The sequence below is a fragment of the Pyxicephalus adspersus genome, chromosome 5, assembly GCF_032062135.1.
Source record: "Pyxicephalus adspersus chromosome 5, UCB_Pads_2.0, whole genome shotgun sequence".
NCBI lineage: Eukaryota > Metazoa > Chordata > Amphibia > Anura > Pyxicephalidae > Pyxicephalus > Pyxicephalus adspersus.
In genome coordinates, this window is record NC_092862.1 from 56,312,503 (window position 1) to 56,333,583 (window position 21,081).

The 21,081-nt window shown below is 37.2% G+C and overlaps 2 protein-coding genes across 9 annotated transcripts; one reads left to right on the top strand and one right to left on the bottom strand.

Moving 5' to 3' along the window:
- Positions 1-479: 479 nt before the first annotated feature.
- Positions 480-5,399, bottom strand: TXNL4A (thioredoxin like 4A). Of its 4 annotated transcripts, none has more exons than XM_072411571.1 (5): positions 5,307-5,399; positions 4,322-4,451; positions 2,454-2,627; positions 1,653-1,756; positions 480-903 (listed from the first exon to the last, which is right to left on the bottom strand). In XM_072411571.1, the coding sequence occupies exons 3-5, from the start codon at positions 2,604-2,606 to the stop codon at positions 732-734; spliced, it is 429 nt and encodes a 142-aa protein (XP_072267672.1). In that variant the 5' UTR covers positions 2,607-2,627; positions 4,322-4,451; positions 5,307-5,399; the 3' UTR covers positions 480-731. The 4 variants fall into 4 exon arrangements, with proteins under 4 accessions (XP_072267672.1, XP_072267673.1, XP_072267670.1 ...); XM_072411572.1 differs by lacking the exon at positions 5,307-5,399 and adding an exon at positions 5,180-5,258; XM_072411569.1 differs by lacking the exon at positions 5,307-5,399 and having other exon boundaries at positions 4,322-5,101.
- On the top strand, positions 5,035-21,023 carry LOC140330946 (glyoxylate/hydroxypyruvate reductase B-like). Of its 5 annotated transcripts, XM_072411565.1 has the most exons (7): positions 5,035-5,127; positions 7,811-8,202; positions 8,673-8,847; positions 12,540-12,715; positions 13,847-13,943; positions 15,662-15,864; positions 20,301-20,439. In XM_072411565.1, the coding sequence occupies exons 1-6, from the start codon at positions 5,051-5,053 to the stop codon at positions 15,816-15,818; spliced, it is 1,074 nt and encodes a 357-aa protein (XP_072267666.1). In that variant the 5' UTR covers positions 5,035-5,050; the 3' UTR covers positions 15,819-15,864; positions 20,301-20,439. The 5 variants fall into 5 exon arrangements, with proteins under 5 accessions (XP_072267666.1, XP_072267667.1, XP_072267665.1 ...); XM_072411566.1 differs by lacking the exon at positions 15,662-15,864 and having other exon boundaries at positions 20,301-21,023; XM_072411564.1 differs by lacking the exon at positions 20,301-20,439 and having other exon boundaries at positions 15,662-17,421.
- Positions 21,024-21,081: the final 58 nt, after the last annotated feature.

The following is a 21,081-nucleotide window of genomic DNA, read 5'->3' on the forward strand; positions in this document are numbered from 1 at the left end:
GTTTCTAAACCTTAAGTGAAAAAAACTAAAAATAGATTTTTTTATTGCAGCTTACCAGTCCTAGATGTGATGGCTGCATTAGTTTATTTTTAGGTGTTTTCCCTTATGTTTACCAACTGATCGGGTCGGTAACATGCTTAAGGTGACAACAGCTTCTCAGTACTGTTTCTACACAAGAACAGATGCAGCCCTAGGTCAGGACCCCCTCCACTTCTACATATCATAGGAAATAGGTGCTTTATAGTTGAGGAAAAAAAGTCAGATTTAATTTTAATAAAGTTTTTGAGTAGCAGAGTAATAAGCAAGTTACATTGCTTTGATGGAGTCCTTGTGTCACTGAAATGTTGCTTCCATTATGAATAAATAAAAAGAACCATTTCTGTAGACAGTGATGTTCTGCCAGCATAGTATGTACTTATAAAATACATATCAAGGTTACAAATCAAAGTATATTATCTGGAGTCCAAAAAACAACAGGAAAAAGTAAAAATGTCATTTATTAAACACATTACAATATACAAAGAACGTTTTTCTTTTTTTACATAAATAAGGTGGTTAAGGCATCCGCCCCTCAGACTTCCAATTCATAGATTGTAATTCAATGACGTTTTTGGTGGCAAAAGGCATAAACTGTAAAACTGCTCACACCTTCTGATCTCACAACAGCATAAACAACTAGCAGACACAAGTGGCATTATAGTCCAAAAAAGAAATAATTGGAAACGCGTATGTCAATATCTGTACTTTGTTGAGTAGTCCTTCGGAGACACCACCAGACCTCTGCCTTTCCTAGCACCACGATAAACTGTTTCCACTATGTCAATCATCTCCTGCTTATCTTCCATGGCCCAGTTGATCTTGTTATTATTACCTGTCCCCAAGTCTATCATGATGTGCTTGTTCCTGTTTTAAGGGGGAAAAAAAACATTGACATTTACTCATGTAAAAAAAAAAAAAAAAGCCATCAGATACATGCTCTAATATTAAACCACAGGATAGAAGGTGCAATCGTTTTTTGAAGCCATAACATGAATGCTGAAGTTCCATACCATCAGGAATACAAAAACTTTTTGGGGGTGGGCATAGTAATAAAAGCAGATGTTAGAAGACCAGAGGGAAAACATTTATTTGCTAACAGTAAGAAGATTTTTTTCACTAGCTAGTTAGCTTTAATAAATCTTCTACCTGAAGCAGATTTGATTGTACTAGCTGTGCCATAATAATGTAGAGTAAAAGTCCCAGGACATTACTGGTACTCACACATCAGTTCACCAGAGAAGAAAGTATATTTTATTTTTTATATTGTTTTATCTCAGTCCAATGTTTTCCCCAGCCCTTTTTAGCTGGGTACACCACCCAGTACTTTTCAGTAACCACCCGGCTGTTTTTGGTTGGTTAGTGAGGAGTTGGGTCACAATACAGGGGCTGCAAACCACCTACAACGTCTTCCCACACAGCTTAAAAAAATGTCTGGGCTGAGCACTGTAGCCATACCACTGTAACCTACAGGCAACTTACTGCTCTGCATTACATTGGCAAGGTATCAGTTCAATTATCCATAAATAACAGACATTCACTTCTGTCTTCTGTAATCGGCCAATGCTAACCATGTATGAAATAATACAATATACATGTATTTTTGGACTACCAACCTGAAGAAGAACATGACTGTACATGGATCATACAACTCGTACATCTTATTGAAATCTGGTACTTCTGTTATATCCACAAGATAAATCACAGCAAAGTTTTTTACCTGGGGCAAAGAAAAAAAAATCAATAAGAAAACACAATCAATACGAAGTGACAATGTGAACTAGATTAACCATTTGATACATTTCTAAAATGTCTCCTGTCAAAAGGTATATTCCCATTTATTGTAGACAAATATGTATACAGAATCCTTATTGGCAACCCACCATGACGAATGGAAATTAAACTGCAGATGTTTCCTTTGCATTGCTGGACCAATCTGTCTCATCAAAAACTTTTTGCCATAAACCTCATATTTCAGCCAGTGCAAATGCATTGAGCACAGTCATAGAGAATATTGGATAGGCTTATGTCTATCACAAAACATATTTCTGGGACAACGATTGTCACTACCAAGATCAAGATGCTGTGTAGCAGAATGAAATATGGGCTCCCTTTAGCTAAATTTATAGCAGAAAGTACATGAGGTTGAAAACTCAAGTTATTAAATTGAACATAATCTTTATAATGGGTAAAAACCCACAATGGATCCTTTACTATAATATACCAGAAAGAATTAGGAGCAAGCCAATAGAGAGCTCTTGAGATGCTTCTACAAATGATCTCATGCAGTGTATTGGCCCCTAAAGGGCCCTGTTATAATGTCTAAAGTACAGTCTGACATCTTTGAAGTCACCACGTTTGGTTTCAGATACAAAACCCTGCAGTAGCTGTTGTTAAGACCTTCGTGCTTTGCTTACCTTCTCGGCTATACTATACAAAACCTCATCCATCTTCATACATGTTGGATCCCAGTCGTGCCCAAAGCGAATTACTAGCACACGGTCTTCTTCAGAAAGGATGGCTTGGTCAACCTGCCAGCCATTGTGTAGATGTGGTAGCATGTACGACATTTTGACAAGTTATTGTTAGTCCTGTAAATAGACAGACATTTAAAGTTAAAATCTTTCAGTAAGAAACTGCAATAAATTTAGGATGCGCTGTATATATGTATTATGGATAGGAGACAAATTCTAGAAGAAGCAGGCACTTGTGAATAATATAATGAGTAGAGGTTGGATCATCAGGCTCCCAAAGCAGATCCATAACCTTGACCGGCATTCCACCCCTAAATTCTCAGGTGTCAATGGATACTCTGCTATAATCAATATATTAAATGATATTTGCATTGGTTTCCAGTGGGAAGTGCCCCTGTACATTAGTGGTCAGCATGACCCCTTTACAGGTAGCTAATAAGTTCCTTGGTTTCATGCAGCCGACTCTGCTAAAATAAGTACGACCAAGAACTATGCAGGCACCATCTAATGGGAGGTCAATCAGCCACAGTTCAGGAAACTTCTGGAGGAACCTTAGTTATTATTATTAATAATAAACAGGATTTTTATAGCACCAACATATTAGGCAGTGCTGTACATTAAATAGGGGTTGACGAATACAGACAGTGACTCAGGAGGTAGAGAGGACCCTTCCCAGAAGGGCTTACAACCTAGGAGGTGGGGGGCGTAACACACAGTAGTAGGGGAGAATGGTTGAGAATGGCTGGTGTGGAGATCCATACAAATCTGCATCCAGTGGTGATATGAGGAAGTGACTTTTACACTGTCAGGATCAACAGTTTTTTTTCAAATTACAGGTAAGAACAAAATATAAGGTACTTTAATCATTAAAGCTAAAGCAGTTTCAACTTTAATCTTAGCATGTCAGTCTGGAAACTTCATTTCCTACATTATGATTGCTGGAAAATAATTAGATATTTTTATTGCATCTACTAAAACTTAAAGCCTCCCTAATGGATCATGTATATGGTCATCAGACTTGAAAGCTAGTCAATCAGTTTACTTATGAGCTGCATTGCTCTCCCCTAGCTGCTTCCAAGAAGTATTAATATGCAATGCGCAACAGAGGTGCAATGATGTAGGGGCCCTCAGCTCCAATCCTCAGGGGCCACATACAGACCAGATTTCGGGATAAACATGCTGTTTATAAATCATCCCTTACCTAATTCACTGTGATCTGTTAGTGAAACCGTACAGTGTGTGCAGATGATAAGATAGAAGCCTCTGGCTTTGTGTATTTAAAATGAATGGTAAATGCTTTGCAACAACACAATGCAATATTCTGAAGTGTCCTGGTTCAGATTTTTATACAAGATATTTAGATTTCTTCAGTAGATAAATTATAACTTATTTAAAACCCCAGCATGATCTATGGAAATGCCAGCTGATCTATGGTATTGTATAACCACAACATAATTATTGTACAGCGCTGCATAATATGTTGGCGCTATATAAATCCTGTTTATCAATAATAACAATACCATAATGACAATTTTAACTATATAAATATGCAATTAAAAGGTCAAAGGGGAATATAATCAGTGATTATCCTGGTGTAACCCCACCATACTCCATCAGATATACATATATATGGAATTTTGTTCTATGCATGCACAAGGAGGAAGCCTTCATGACCCCTTTTCGTAAGTTAAAATGCTAAACACAAACAGGGAACACAATACAATAAATTATGGAAAAATGCAGCTCGTTAGCAAAACAAATACAAAACACGATATATAACATATAACATAACTCGATTCATGATACCTTACCACTCCACATGAACGTCCTGCAGCAGCCTGCAACCAACTGAGCTGATGAGCTCACAAAAGTCGCAAAGGAATTCGCTGGAAATTTCCAGGCCGGAAACCTTCGTCGCCATCTTGCATAAGGGCAAGTACCCTAACATCATTTGAATTAAAAAAATATCATTTTAAAAATCTAGGTATTGGAAACATACAGAATGCTCATTCATAGCAACGAACGTATGATAGAATAAATATTTCTTTTAACAACTAGTATTATTTCGCCAATCCTGCCCAAATTAAGCATGGCTGCTACAGCTTCCATTCAGGGGAAGTTCCGAGCGACGTACAACCAATAGCAGGGCGCTAAAGTGGTCCGACCGTAGAGCTAGACAGAGCTCATTTGAATAAAATCTGTGTGGGGCACAAACATTTACTGACCCTTTCTGTTGAAAGTGCATACTTGTTATCTGATTGTAATTCTGACCGTCTTTACAAACAATAAATACATCAATTCACTTGCTACAGCGTCACAGAAAACACTGAATATAAGAGAGCCGAGTAACTCCTTTTTTGCATATTAAAGTAAAAATGGCATTCCCTAAAATCCCGTTCCCAGCAAGAAGGAAAGAATAGCGAGCAATGGAAGCCGGAAGTACGAATAAGACGATACAATCAGTTGTGTCCCCATTGCCTCCCCCTAGACTATTGGGGACATCCCAATCACTATTATGTCCGGGCAGGCTCACTCTGCGCATGCTCAGTAGGCACAGACAATGCCCTGTTATGTATAGCAGCCTGGAGAGAACACAACATATTTGGATACAAATCTGGTAACAATTATATCTTCCTCCATAATGCTTGTCACGGCTAATACAATGTTACCAAATCCATGCCATTCCAGATGGCATATAATGGGCAGCAATGCTGTGCATATTCCTGGGTGGTGCCACTTGTGTGCCAGGCTGGAAGAATTCACTTTCCGAGTGTCCTGTGTATGCTCTATACCTACAGCAAACAGAGATGAAGGTTCAGCAAAACATAGAATATCACTGCAGTGTAGATCTGTAGTGGGAACTGGCAATCAGCTGGAATCATTCCAATGATCTTTGTAATACAAGTGAACCATGTAATCTGCTGATCTGGCAGCAATCTGACCCTGGGGCAGTCACAGAATTTATCCTAGTCACTAATCCGCAGCTCTCTGTCCAGTGGGTAAAGTATTTTCTGATAAACAATTTTATTTTAAAATATAATTTGTAGGAGAAAGCAATGCTTAAAGTATTTAATAGAAGGGTGGTAGAAATTGCTACAGAATAGCATATGTCTATGTGATCTGACTTTTCATTCAATACTCATAAATGTTTTTCTATGATTAGCTGTGGTACAATAAGAACTATTAGATGCATTTACAGAACACTATTATGGGTTTATTATCATTAAATTATTATGTGCTGAAATAAAAAAGATTTCTAGGCTCAGCTTTTTGAAGTACATGTATGAGATAGGGAATGTAGGTTTGTTCTTAAGTTGAATTTGTAAGTCAGAATAGGTACATTATTTAATAAATTCAATTAGAACACATGTTTGTCTCAACATCCTATTAGGCAGCATGGTGTCAGTTACTGTAGAAAATCCTCACTGTGAGTTAATCACAAACAAAGGAAAAAAAATCTTTATGAAACCTAGACATTCATTAACTTCTAGAGTAAGCTGTGCTTTGATATGCAAAAAGAAACAACTGCAACTGCAACTGATCTTTTTGCTCTCTGTATGGGTGATTTCCACTGGCCAGCAATGTTAGAGACATTCTTCCCAATGTCCACCATGCTAATGTACTGTGATCTGTGAATATAATAATTATAGCCGGGGTTCCCTAAAGTTAGTTCAAGGGTATCCACATTAAAAAGATTGGGAAAGCCTGTTGCATATAAGAAATGTATCACTTCCAAGTTATGCTAGGCATAATTTATACAAATTTTCCTTGGTATCTTCCTTGAAGTATCTTCATTATTTTTTTATTACTATCATAATATGATCATTTTAAATCAAATAAATATTCAATGTATCATCCGTGTGTAAACAGTGTTTAATCATCTTCATCATTATATCTAAATAAAACTTTGTACACAAAATCCATTGCTATGCATAAAAACACCTTGCCCGATCAATTATTGACCAACATTGTTCTTAAAAATCCATCATTATAACAATTGTATTTATGATCATATTGATTGATTTTTAGTTTTTTATGTTGATTTGTATATGTATAGCTTAAACTACCTGCACATCATGTGACGATTGCAGTATAAGGAAGGAAGAGTATGTTTGTGGTGTTTTGACTGTCATCTGGGAGTATTTAAAGCCAAATTAAAAAAAAAAAAAACACTTTAATCCAGATATGCATTTATTAAAAAAAGATATGTATATGTGTATTTTTAATTATAGCTTACTCCTAAAACCACTTTGTATATAAGCATCATAAATGTATCTATATAATTTTACTAGGAGGAGAGTCAAAATATTGAACCAATTGGGGCACTGTTGCTTGCACAATGCTTTCATACACTGTGAACATGCTTACCGACACTGTGAACATGCTTACAGACAGGGATACAGGGATGACCTTATTATTAGCTGCAGCTTCTCCATTGTCCATTCATTGACCTTGGGAGCATGTTCTTAACCATAATAATTAGCTAAACTGAATATCAAGAACCTTGCTATGCTCTGAGCACAGCTTTGGTAGTGAGTTACACATCTTTTCAGGTTAGACCAGCCTTTCTCAATTTTTTTTAACATGGGAAACCCTTGAATAAACTTTCAGGTCAATGGAAACCTCAGCTGTAGTTACTATATCCACAACTCAAAGTCTATGGGTCTGATTTATTAATGCTCTCCAGGGCTGGAGAGAATAAACTTTAATCAGTGAAGTTGGTTGATCCAGTAAACCTGGAATGCATTTCGTCAAAGTCATTTGCTAGTAAATGTTGTAATTCCTGGACCACATTCATTCCAGGTTTGCTGGATCACCCAGTTTCACTAATGAAAGTGTATTCTCTCCAGCCTTGGAGAGCTTTAACAAACCAGGCATGGTGTGCGCATGGTGGTCAGAATGCTTCTTCAATTGCTTGTTGTTGGGAAGTATATAACACTTATCGATAGCCAAAGGGGTTACTGGTGTCAATTAAACAGATTTGAGATTCACAATATGCTCTTTGCTCAAGGAACCCCAGCAACCTTTGAAAAACCCGGGGTTACACAGAACCCTGGTTAAGAAACACTGGGTTTAGACAGTTCACAAATATGCTTTTAAACTGTATTTGCCAGTTTTCCCATAGTAAACCTAGTAACACTAGTACATTAGTAAAACCAGGACATTTGTGGGTTACTGTATGTTATAAGTTAAGAACACCGTGCCCCACATGAAGTTTATAATCAATTAGTTATCTTGAGCAAAGTTCACTGCATTGAATTGGATATTTTTGGTCATTTCTACCTTGTTCATTTTTTCAGTGACAAGATGAATGCCAGCAAGGAACTCCCTTTGGTACTGGTGGAGGAGATCGGAGGATCCTATGGAGTTATGGAAGAACATGTGGACCACCTGAAGGAGCGCTTTACTTTGATCACCATGAAAGAATTAAAGGAGAAGAAAGAAAATATAGCAGAAAACATTGTAGGCATCTTTAATTGGGCAAACAAGCCTGATGTTGACGAAGAAATTTTAAAAAGCCTACCAAAGCTGAAAGTGATTGCAAGTGCGGGAGCGGGAGTTGATCACTTAAACCTAAAGATGATATCCAGTTATGGAGTGAAAGTGGCCAACACTCCTAATGCTGTGACCAATCCTACAGCTGACTTGGCAATGACATTGCTACTTGTCTCTGCCAGAAGTTTTCTGGAAGGTAATGCAAAGCAAGGTTTTTATTGTCTTGATGTCTCCTACCACTCACAGATTAAAATCATAACAATGTTAACAATGTTTATTATTTTCTTACTTTGTCTAAAGTGTAGAACATAAATAGATTTATGATATAGAAAATCATAGTCGAGTGGACATATGAACTCTGTGAAGTGCTGAAAGAATAATATCTAAAAAGGTAAGACCATGGGGTATGCTGATAAATCAATAAAAGTGGTCAGCAGTATTGCAAGGGTCACAAAGCAAGTATGACTTACAATAAACACATAAATACAATAAATACATAAAAAAATACATTTTTAAAGATTTTTTATAATGGAAAACATTTTTCATTATTGTTTAAACAAAACAATTTCAATAACAATTATGTCTCCTATTTAAAGCCAAACAAATGTTTGTATTAAAGAGCTTTTAGTGAGATGCCTATCAGTCACAATATCATCCTTTCAACAGGTCACAAGATTGCGATGTCACCAGACACTGATCATTTTGAAGCTAACTGGGTATCACTAGGAGATATAACAGGGACCACTCTCGGGATTATTGGAATGGGAAGAATTGGATATAAAATTGCGCAAAGAGCAAAGGCATTTGAAATGAAGATATTATATCACAACAGACGACAAAGGTTGGAAACTTGGAATACTTTTAAAAACTTTTTTTTAGAGTTATTATTGTAAACAATTTCATTGCTACATATTTATTATCATGTATTTGTATAGCAACAATATATTAGGCAGCATCTGGTATTCCAATAACCCGGCTCTCTCCTCTCCAATCTATTATGAATGCTGCAGCCAGACTCATCCATCCTTCCCTCCGCTCCTCTTCCGCTGCATCTCTTTGTAATTTCACCTTAGAATCAAATTCAATTTCCTGTGCTTTGCCCTCAAATCTCTCCACAGTTCTTGTTCTACTTACATTTCTGACCTGGTAAGAAAATACTCCCCAAGCCGCTCTCTCTGCTCCTCCAATGACCTACTACTGACTTCCTCATTCATAACCTCATCACACGCACGGATACAAGACTTCTCTAGAGCTGCCCCAACTCTCTGGAATGAACTTCCTCGTCCTATTCGGCTTACTCCTACTTTCTGCTCATTTAAAAAAGCACTCCAACAACTTTTTTTTAAAACTTGCCTGCCCATCTTCTTTTGTCTTTTGAAACCGCCACTACTTCCCACCCTTACATATCTCCGTTCCTATTGTGTGTTACTTTCCCCACCTACTAGATTGTAATCTCCTCCAGGCAGGGTCCTCTCCTCTGTACCTCTCCTCTTGTGTCAGTGTCTGTAATCCTCTGTCATTCGCAACCACTATTTAATGTACAGCACTACAAAATATGTTGGCGCTATATAAATCCTGTTTATTAATAATACTAATCTGTAGTCATGTATCAACCAATGCAAACATAAGGAAAATATCCAAACTCCAGACAGATAGTGACCTTATTGAGATTCAGCCCTTCCTAGTGCAGCAAGTCGATAGTGCTAGTCATTTTGCCACTCTATCAAATTTCATGTACATACCTGTAGGTTTGTATATGTTTGTATATATTCCTTCTAATAACTATCTATATGCCACAGTACTAATATTGAAACCTAACATATAAAAATAATGACTGAAAATACAGACAGTAAAAATTGTAAATTCCCCTGACATTGTGATCAGTATATGAAATGTTTGCTTAGACTGATAGTGGAAAAGTGCCCCTTTATATTGCTGGTCAATGAGGTCCCACTTTTTTATGGGTGGTCAGTGGAGCAGTGCATTCCTTTATAGGTGTGTAGGTGGTCAATAAGAACAATGCCCCCATTACAGGAACCCCTGTCAATCTCTGGATAAACCCTAGTTGATAAAAGGATCCAAATCCCCATTTAGAGAACTCCTAGAAGCCACAACACTCTTTCCTCCACCAGCAGACAGTAATTGAAGAGATTGCACCTGGGGTACATTTTAGTATATTCACCTGACTTACTGAAAGACTGCTGAAGGAAAATCACAAACCAAGGGCCTGATTTATTAAATCATCTCCAGAGCTGGAGAAGATACACTTTCATCAGTGAAGCTGGGTGATCCAGCAAAACTGGAATGGACCTGGGCCAGGATTCAGAGCATTTGCTAGCAAATAGTAAATTACTATTTACTATTATCTATTCCAGGTTTGCTGGGACACCCAGCTTCACTGATGAAAGTGTATCCTCTCCAGCCTTGGAGAGCTTGAATAAATCAGGCTCTAGGAGTAAAAAAATAAATAGGTCCAATCCTGCCCCCCCCCCCCCCCATATTAAATGGGATCTTTCAGTACTGGAAGTGCTTATTATAGAAATCTAATAAAAATACTAAAAATGTTCAGCCCAAGAGACATTCTTCCCACTTTTCAATAAAAAGGCTCAACAGCTTGCTCCCCTACCGTTAATTTTAGGGAGAAACATCAAGATGTTTACTAGCCTAAACCAACAGTCGAGTATTTGAAACTGAACTACAGTGAAAGTGAATTCACAGACCATAATTTATGCCTTGCAGAAGGACAACACAAGAAGCAAAATATAAGCATGAAACATAGTATGCATATGTCAAGGGCATTTGTGGCTGCACCATTTAAACTAATATTCACTGTCAAATGAGTGTTGATTAAATTAGCTGGCCACACAAAAAGGGTAGTTGGCACATGAATGTACACTGTTTGAAAAAATAAATGATTGTTATGAAATTTAGTCAACTCAGGAGAAAAAAGTGTCTATGTTGTCTATTTTATTTTTTATACAGGGGAAACAGTGCCTAGTCTTTTCTCTGTATTGACATTCTAGTAATCAACAGCTAGTGATCATAAACCACACCAATTATAAATTAACCAGGAGAGGGTTTACAAGAATTTCCTGATATGAACCTGACACCAATAAAATGTAACTGAATTAACCAGGTTCATCAGAAATCAAATTGCTGCACACTTTATTAGGATCTGTCAAGGTAACTAATCCCTTAGCTGAAATATACCTGACCCAAGCAGGGGCATTAAAAACCTGCTCCCAAAATTTGGTCTGCTTGAAAATTTAAAAAATTAAACTTCTAGTACTAGGGGTTGTAACTTATACCATGACTTACACTGAGGAACCAACAGAGCACAACATGCTAAAGCTTATGTACACATGTGCAATAATTGCCATTGGAAAGGATCTTTCACAATCCTTTCCAATGACAAAAGACGGCATGATGCATGAACGAGTGCTGTACATACAGTTCTGCTCCATAGAGAGACAAAGCGACACCCCGCTGCGCTCTCTCCCCTTCACATGCTTTAGGATCGTTTCTCATCCATCGTCCTGGGCCGATTATCGGACAAGAACCATTTCACGTGTGTACGTAGCCTAAGTGCCAGGAAATCTCCATAAATGTCTGTTAGACTATCTGCTGATAAATGATACATAGGAACCCCCAGTGCATGAGGCAGGCATTAGCATGTAGTAGTTCGTAAGGTAATAGTCATGTGGGTAAGTATTGTACATGGCTGTATTGCTAACTTCCCCAGACCTAGAAATAAAGCTGCGTACACACGTGCAATTTTTGTCATTGGAAAGGATCTTTCACGATCCTTTCCAACGACAAAGGACTACACGATGCATGAACAGTACTGTACATACAGCACCGTTCTGCTCTATGGAGAGGGGGAGCGACGGAGCAGCACCCTGCTGCGCGCTCTCCCCCTTCCCTTGCATTAGGATTGGTCGTCGTTCATCGTCCGTGGATCCGCCAGGACGGTCGTTCGGACGATGGACGACGCCGACTGTACACACGCCAGATTTTCGCTCGATATCAGGCCGATGCCGATTATCGGGCGAGAAAAATCTGACGTGTGTACGCAGCTTAACACTTTAATAGTTCTGCTTTACCAGATTAAGCCTTAAAGCTGAATTTTAGGCACATCTAAAATACACAAATGAATGCAGCTTTGCAATAACTAATGAAGCATTACATTTATTTTTTAATGCAAACAGTGTAAATTTCTGCATTTGACTAGGTATCAGACTCTTGTAGTCCCCTGTATAGTCTGCACAGCAGCGCTTAGAGACGGTGGAAACGAAGAAAAATAAGGTCAGGTGTACCACAGCACAATGAGCATACATATAGGTGGAGAATACAGCTAAATATGCTTACCAGGGTCCTGCTTCTTCTTTTACTTTTCAGAGTGGGGAATAAAAGGAATGTAAATAAAAATAGGACATTAGAAAGGTGTCTATATTGCCTATTGTGATAAAAAAGCTCCAGTGTGTAATACACTTTATTTTATTGATTACTGATTTTATATTTTTTTTCTTGCAGACTAGAAGAGGAAAAGTCAGTTGGGGCCACATACTGTGAAAATCTAGCAGATTTGCTCCAGCAGTCAGATTATGTAATGCTAGTTGTTAACCTAAGTCCACAGACAGAAAAACTTATTGGGAGAAAAGAATTTAAACTAATGAAGCCCTCTGCAACTTTCATTAACGTTAGCAGAGGTTTGTATAAGTCTTCTATTTCCCGTCTTTGGGTAACAGAAGCTAGATATAACTTCATCTCCTAACTATATGCAATTTCCTGTGTTGCTTATTGAAAAGTGGGATTTAGGAGTTACATTTAAATGCTTGATAGACCACAAGAACAGTGAATCAAACAAAAATGTGATTAATTGACTTTGATTTAAAAAAAAAATGATTGTTGATTGTGAAAGGCTGCTCTTTATATTGATAATGCTCATGTGGGAGAAGCAGACAATTGATGGTCACAAGGCATGGTAGCAAGGGCTGGGTTGACAGGATGGGTTAAAGTGTACCTAAACTCTTAAACTTTAAAAAAAAAAAGCAAAAAAAAAAAATGGGAGCATAAAGCCTCCCGGGATACCTACATCAGGCATGCGCATCTCAGGCATGTGCAGAAGGAGCCTTTTTGTGCAAAGAGAAAAATTTGCAGTGAGATCAGCAAATTTTTTTTTTCATCCTACGTCACCCGATCCCGCGCCTGGGCCGAGTGATGTAGGATGAAGAACAGGAAGAAGAAGAAAAGATGGCCTTTGGCCAAGTCTAACTCCAGACATACATATTAGATGTTTTTCATCTATGGTAAGTAGAAAACACTTAATTTTCGAAAACGAACTAGAAAGAATTAGGGGTACTGGTTTGTCATAATAAAGTTAAACTCCAAGCATATGGATTTATATTTAATTTTTTTTTATCATTTAAAAGAAGAAAACATATGTTACCATTTTTTTCTGGGAATAAAAAAAAAGATATCTACTGCAAACTAATTTCAAGACACTAAAACAAGAAATAGAGTTTAGTAGGGATAAAGTTATAAACCTGCCAGATTATTACCTCTGTCTGTGTCTCTGTTGGTGACATTATCATCAGGACAGAAAATGTATTGGTACATCTCTCTAACAGAGCCCTGGATTGCAGTAAAAACCCAACAGAACAGAACCACTTCTTGTTTAGTTACCGAATTGAAAGCGTGTTTTATGTTTGTATTCTCTGCACAGTACAAAGTATTTAGGCCATATCTTTTGCACATACAGAATGTATAAATGCTAATTTGTGTAAATTCTTGGCACATTTGTACAGTTGTTCCTCTTTTTTTTTATTTTTTGCATATAGGTCCTGTGGTTGATCAGGATGCTTTGGTAGAAGCCTTAATAGAGGGAGAAATCAAAGCTGCTGCACTAGATGTTACATATCCAGAACCATTGCCCAGGTAAATGCATTTTAAGTTTAAAGCATGTTTTCATATTAATTTCTACAGTGCTTCAGAAAGTAAACACTAATTTAAAGAAATGTGGATATACAAGGTATTTAAGGTATATTTAACATTTAATATTTTAAGTATACATCGTTCCTCTACAGGATCTTTTTGTGGTCTTTTCACATGTTTTCACCAAGATTTACCCAACATTTCCCTGACTGCTGGCTACACATTGCACATAATGGAATTGTCACACATCCCTGCAGGACCAGGGGATCTGTGCCGCTGTCTGTACCACCCACCTCAAATTCTTCAGCAGCCAGCAGTAGCAGAACCCCTTTTCTGGAATCCTGTACGCTGGTCTCAGTCATGTAATCCTCTGAGAGCTGCTCCTACACCCCAGAGAACCAGAGTATTCTGCAGATGCACTCCCTCTGCTGGCAGAAGTTTAAACACCACCTGAGCTCCCTCTTCTCCAGGACTCCCTCTGGTGGTGGGTTCTCTCACTTGCTGGTCATGTGACACCCATTTGCCACATGACCACCTCTATAAAAGGAAGTGACTGGCAACAGTGCCTGAACAAGGAGTTCCCTTAGGCTCTATTTCCAGGTTCTAGTTGTTCCTGAGTCTGTGATTATCCTGTGTACCGACTCTGGCTTTGACCCTTGACTATTCCTGTTTGCCACCTGCCCTGACCTCTTGCTTGTTTAACCACGCTTCTGTCTCGGTTTCTGACACCTTGCCTGATTCCTAGTGTCTTCTGGAGCTACCTCTGGAAATACAGTGCATGTGTGGCCCTGGTCCTTTGGATACTCCTGATATTTCCAAGCCAAAGTACCACATGGATGCAGGCCTAGCTTGTGCAAATAGTAGAATTCAGAAACGTACTATTTAAAAGTTTGTTTTAGTGAAGCTTCAAGTGACTCTGTGGAAACAGAGGCTGTGTTAAGTTTGTTGTGTCTTGCAATTTGATGCCTAAAATGTGATGTTAATCTTCAAGCTCGCGCGTGTATTTTTGTCTTGCATGCTCTCCCAATGAAATCATTTTGTTTTTTGTAAATGTAAGGGTGTACCACTGCCTGCACCACTCACGTATTAGTGTGGAAAAGTGGCAAATGCGTCAGCTCTTCTGATCTGCCAGTAATGTAGATAGTAGCAGGAATCATTCACACTTAATCTACCCATACATTATACCAAATCAATCAAAATTATTTTTTGAGCAGAACATCAAGTTAATATTATTCAGGTAAAACATTGTTCATTTTTCTATTGACTTTCTAATTAAAAATTAAACTTTTGCTATGTAACATTATCAATATCTCAATAATGTATGATGGTGTAACACAAACTGCTCAAGTGGAGATACTAATAGTTGATCCTAATTACAATTTTATTATCACTTAAAAAGAACATTGAGAGAAAATTGCATACTGAATGACTAGCATAATTGTGGACACAAGAATGGTGCTGGTAAAAAAAAAATCCAGATGAAGAGACTGTAGTCTTATTTCTTTGGGTTTCTTGAGACAGGTACATAGTAGTGCATGTTGGTATGTAATAGCACTATACATTTTAATCTTTGCCTTGTCAAATAGAGGCCTGCATGTATGCGAATGAATACACATACATATATTATGTAATACATATCCAAAACATATGATCCACAGCTTGTGAAAAAGTCTTATTGTCAAAAAATTATTTTTTCACTGTTAAATTCACATTTTTTTCAGAGATCACCCACTGCTTAAATTGAACAATGTTATTTTAACTCCTCACATGGGCACTGCAACACGCGATTCTCTGCGTGCTATGATGGAAGATATGATACAGAGTATGATGGATGCTGTTAACGGTCACCCGATTTCCTATGAAGTCGCTGACATCTAACTCAAGAATTCCTTATTTTGGTGGTTTTATAAAGACAATTTACAGTGTATGCACCAACTTTAATGTCATCCTAATAAAGTCTAGTGCCCATCTAACGTGAAGCCTCCACAAATCTTTAAACTAGGGGTTGCTTCAAATGTTTGATGATTTGTATTGCATATTTAAAAAGTACAAAAAAAAAAGATAAATGGTTAAATAGGGACTTTGCTTAAACTGATGTACTCCTAGTTAAAAATGAGGCTGGTCGAAAATATTTTGATTATATATTTATATATAAATATATAGATAGATATAGATATATAGGGCTATTGAAGCCAGTTAACCTAACTGCATGTTTTTTGGAATGTGGGAGGAAACCTACACAAACATGGGGAGAACATACAAACAACCTGCAAACTCCAAACTGCAACCTGGCCCAAATTTGAACCTGGGACCTAGTGCTGCAAAAGTGCTAACCTCTGAGCCACCGTGAAGCCAATCCAGTAGTTAGTGTGGAAAGGAGCAAAATCTGAGATATTTGAAATACTTGCCACTCACCGAAGGGTATATTCAGCTGGGATATGGTAAATATATATTTGTAGCAAAATTCTGGGGTGTTTTTTGTATGTCTTGCTACAAGATCTGTCCAGAAGAAACTGAGCAGGAAATGTCTGCTGAAGGGGGCAATTTAACTTTATTGTTTATGCTGACAAATATACAGGGATTGCTGATGATTTTTGTGCAGAAGTAGATTTCATTCAAGCACTGTACGTAATGTTTTCTGTGACCGCCATTTTTAAGAAAAGTAATAGAGACGGTCGCTGTTTTATTGTGTAGAAATGTTTTTTTGCGACAAGATAAAAATCTATAGCATTAGTCGTTTCAGCTGATTATCATAGGATTGGTTTTTGCTTCATGACATGTTTGATGGAAAATATTGGCAACAAAGTGCCAAGAAAAAATGCGCTACCAAGCAGCTTTCACAACAGTGCCTTCCAAAGTGCTATAGTACTCTTACTATAGCACTATGGAAGGCACTGTTGTGAAAACTACCTCCTACAGACTGGTTTGTTGCCATTTCACGCTACAACGCTGCTAACCTCCCTCCATTTCAGAGCGCTAGAGAGCTAAATGTAAATGATCCTAGTATTAAAATGGGCTTATTGTATCGGGTGGAGATATTTTCACAAAGAACTGAAGATGGAACCATGAAGTAGCCTTGTAGTAGTAGTCTTGTGCATCAGTGGGTATAAAATGGTGGAAATAGCAACTACCACCTCTGTTAAGAGTAGCCAGTAAGCATCCAGCACAGCCACTCTGGGATAAGCTCAGGCTTCCAAGGGCCAATATTTAGGCCTGCTATTGTACTTGAAGAATGAGTTGGAAGCTAACCCTGGAAATGGAAAGGCACACACACTGCCAAATCTGGTGAGACACTGACCTTACTCAGCTAATACAGCTAATGGCATGGGGTCATAACGGAAGATTTGCCCAGTGTTCATTTTATTTGCTTGATTACACTGCAGCCAGTGCTCAAGCCCAGATAATTCCTGCCATGTCCTTTGTAAAAAAGTCACTTGTCTCTTAGGGTATACGAAGGAGATGTTTTAGCTATAGCATCTGCTAACAAACAAAAAGAATTGGGCAAATAAAGCATGCAATTTCCATGTGTTCCTAATGGAAAAAGATTAAACTAAGTGGTGTATTAATTCCATTTGGCAATTTAAAGGGCAAAAACCTTATCAGCCATCTGCCTTGTCAACCTACCTTATAACGTGGGGCTATGGTCAGCACATCTTCATGAGTTTGGTTGCTAAGCAATAGTGATTTAAAATTCGGCATTACTGTACTGGATAGAAAAGGTAAGCCATTCAAACTACTAGACCTAAAATATTATTGGTGTCCAATGAAGGACTTTTTTCCATCTGGATAGGATAGAGCATAGCTCTTCTGCTTTTCTGCTAGCTGTCTGCATAAAGAGAGAAGCCTGCTGACCTCTGGTTCTTGTGCCAATGATGTTATTATGTTTCTAGATTAAAAAAACCTTTTTCCTGAATTGTAAGCAGTGACAATTGAATGGTTTCTGTGTACTTTATGTGAGGAGCTTCTAGTCTCTAGCCATTGTAATGGACTGAAAGTTTGGATGTACCTTGCAGTTTGCAATTAGAATGTATTCTTTCCTAATACATCTCAGATCTCTACACATCTCTACAACTACCACACATTTTCTACATTTTCAAGAGCTTCTTGTGTTAAATGAATGGACTAAAGACCGGATTTATTAAAGGTATTCAGGACTGGAGAAATTTGACTATATTGAGAAAACCTGGGTGATCCAACAAGCTTGTTATGGATTTCTTAGAAATAACGAGGTGGCAATGTTTTCAGTCCTGTACTAGATCAAATCCAGGTTTGCTGGTTCTCTCATATTAGTCCATCTTCTCCTGTATCACTTTTTTTCCACAAGGTGATTAGGTAAATGCATACTATTGATAAGAGAATTTTTCCTATAATTCATTTGGGATTCTTTTGCACATTCAGTTTCATGGTAGAAATATGTGTAATGCATTTCTTATATGTTGTGTGGGACTGGTGGTCCATTTGAGGTATAATGTCCACATCTGAAGAAACCCTACAATGTAACATAATGTATTAACTCTATGCTATTAGATAGCATTATCAAAGTAACTTTTAAAATACTTAAGTACCTGTCACTCTACAGCTCCTATATTTTGTTCTTTTTGTTGTGTTTAACTACAATTACTTTCAATATTATGTGATGTCATATGTAGGTTGGAACACAACTGTATGCTTTCCCCTCCGTTAATTCTTCCCTATGCACAATACCCACTTCTTAGAAATAGGAGTCTTTTTGAAATGATCAAAAAAACAACAAAGACAGAGATTTAAGCAGGGTTTTTCGGCACAAACGATGTATTCAACATACATTAACAAAATTTGTAATAGGGTTTGTACATTAAAAAATACCACTGTACACAACTAGTGGTCAGGTATAATCATTGAAGTCATATGATTACTTAATACAATAAACAGTAATCAAAGGTTGGTTTGAACCACCTTATTGTCCTTGGGGTTCAACCACAAAGTGATTTTTTCACTAGACATATAACAGCTATCAACTTATATATTGTTGACCATATACAATGTTTGATCATCAAAGCATGTTGTTGGATATACTCAACGCGTTTCGCCAGATACGGCTTCTTCAGGAGTATTGACAGCATGCGTAGATTGTCTGTGTCAATTGCATCTAGACCAGTAGATAATGTTTGAATTAGAATTTATAGTGACTCATATGAATATTATGTTGTAGATATACACATTCCCAATTAATGTGCTCTCTATAACATGATGACCTAGAGCGCACATTGATGTCCCACTATATATACTGGTTATTAATTGATTAATAACAAGCAGGTTTTAGGCCAATATACATGGATGTCAGACAGTAATTAATCCAGAAATATTCACACTTACATGGATTTGTGGAACAAAAGTAGATGGTATGAAGTTGTATCCAAGATCAGAGAGGTCTTTTTGAAATGGCTAACGAAAACAAGGCAGGATTTTAATGTAGGTAGTAATTCCTTATTCTATTACCCTGGGTAAAATATTTGTGTGCTTTACCAGGTATAGTTAAAAAAGGCACACTTAGGAGTCCTTTGGAGCTAGCAAAGTTCCATGTGCCATGTTTGGGGTTTAGGAGCTCCTCTGTATGGCATTCAAACATACAATTTTTTTTGCTTTTTCAAAGAGAAATGGAATGAATGTTGGAATTTTTGTTCAGAATACATGTGGCTTCCTTGTATATTGTTGGGTTATGGGAGGAGCAGACATATTTTATGCACAATTTGTAATGTACAAGGATAACAAAGGAGTGGTATGCAGTGTAGCTGGAACTCCCTTAAAGGGAGTTTTATTCATGCTTGGGCACCTTATTCCTAATGAGACTAGTCTCTTTATTGGCTAGAGAACTTCACTCCAAAGAATATTAAGATGGTTACATTGGATGACTTATATTACAGACATTGAAAAATATGGCACCACCAATGTAAAGAAGCACCTGGAAAAAGCAAGTTGATTGAAAAGATTGTTAGAGTGCAATAAAAAGCCTATAACTTGCTATCCTTGCTATAACTTGCATCCTAGTGAAAAATGCTTCCTATTTGTGTGATGGCAATGTAAAGGAATATTTTTCCCATACCAGGTCCTTTGTGTATATGACCTCTAATGTATGAAATGGGAAACATCAAAATATTTTCTTCATTCCTATAGTAACCCATTAGCTTTTAAATGTATACACTCATTGGTTAACAAAAAGCAAGGATACAGGTTGCTATTGACAACAATAAATCATAGGAAAAAATTAAATTTTAATGAGCAAATAGACCTATAGACTGTATCTAAAGAGATATTATTCCATTTTATCTTTTTTAGAACACTAATAACATTTCTAACTCATTTCATTTACTTGTCTTTTAGAAAGCATCCACTATTAAAACTGAACAATGTTATTTTAACACCTCACATGGGCAGTGCAACTCACAAAGTCAGACGTAGTATGATGGAAGACATGGTTCAAAGTCTGATCGATGGTGTAAATGGCTTTCCTGTGTCCAATGAAGTTACTGCCAAGTGACATGAAGGATCTTTTGACATCCCTCTGCATATATTTCGTTCTGCACTTCACTATCTAAAAATGAATCCTCCAATTATCTCTAACATGATATATTCTGACACCTAACACTCCAGGTTTGCTAGAGAAAGTTTTGGTTTTCCTTCCATATTAACTTTTTACATTTTTGTTGTTATAAAGGTATTTTTAATGTCCTGCAAGATATTAGAAAAAATAGGGTTGCACTTAGTTATGTAGCCAGTGCAGATTGTGTCTTTCCATTGAGATATAATTGCTCTTATAAATCTGCGATATATGCTTGGCTAGCTACTTAGGTGTGTTTTAAGCAAGAGCATACTTTGAAGTGAAAAAAACTTGTTTGATATCTTTCATTTAAGTTAGAGGTAAACTTTTCCTGATGCTCACTTGAAATTGCAGTTTCATCTCAAAGTGCACATTTTAAACATTCATTTACAAAACAATTCTAGTATGATGACTCATCTTCTTTTTATACATTTACATGAACTATATTAGTGATTGTTAGTCATTGTGATTGTTACTTTTAATAAAAGACAACATTGTTCTGACTACTGGTGGCTAATGCTGTTACGTTTAAACCATTCCATGTTTTAGTATTACTCATCCTTA

Bases quoted from the DNA above. Each gene is read 5' to 3' on its own strand.
- TXNL4A (XM_072411571.1), bottom strand. From the start codon at position 2,606: ATGTCGTACATGCTACCACATCTACACAATGGCTGGCAGGTTGACCAA. The intron at 1,757-2,453 runs GTAAGCAAAGCA...TCTTTGCCCCAG, and splicing joins TGTATAGTATAGCCGAGAAG to GTAAAAAACTTTGCTGTGAT. The intron at 904-1,652 runs GTTGGTAGTCCA...CCCTTAAAACAG, and splicing joins ACAGTCATGTTCTTCTTCAG to GAACAAGCACATCATGATAG.
- LOC140330946 (XM_072411566.1), top strand. From the start codon at position 5,051: ATGCTCAGTAGGCACAGACAATGCCCTGTTATGTATAGCAGCCTGGAG. The intron at 5,128-7,810 runs GTAACAATTATA...TCATTTTTTCAG, and splicing joins CATATTTGGATACAAATCTG to TGACAAGATGAATGCCAGCA. The intron at 12,716-13,846 runs GTTTGTATAAGT...TTTTGCATATAG, and splicing joins TTTCATTAACGTTAGCAGAG to GTCCTGTGGTTGATCAGGAT.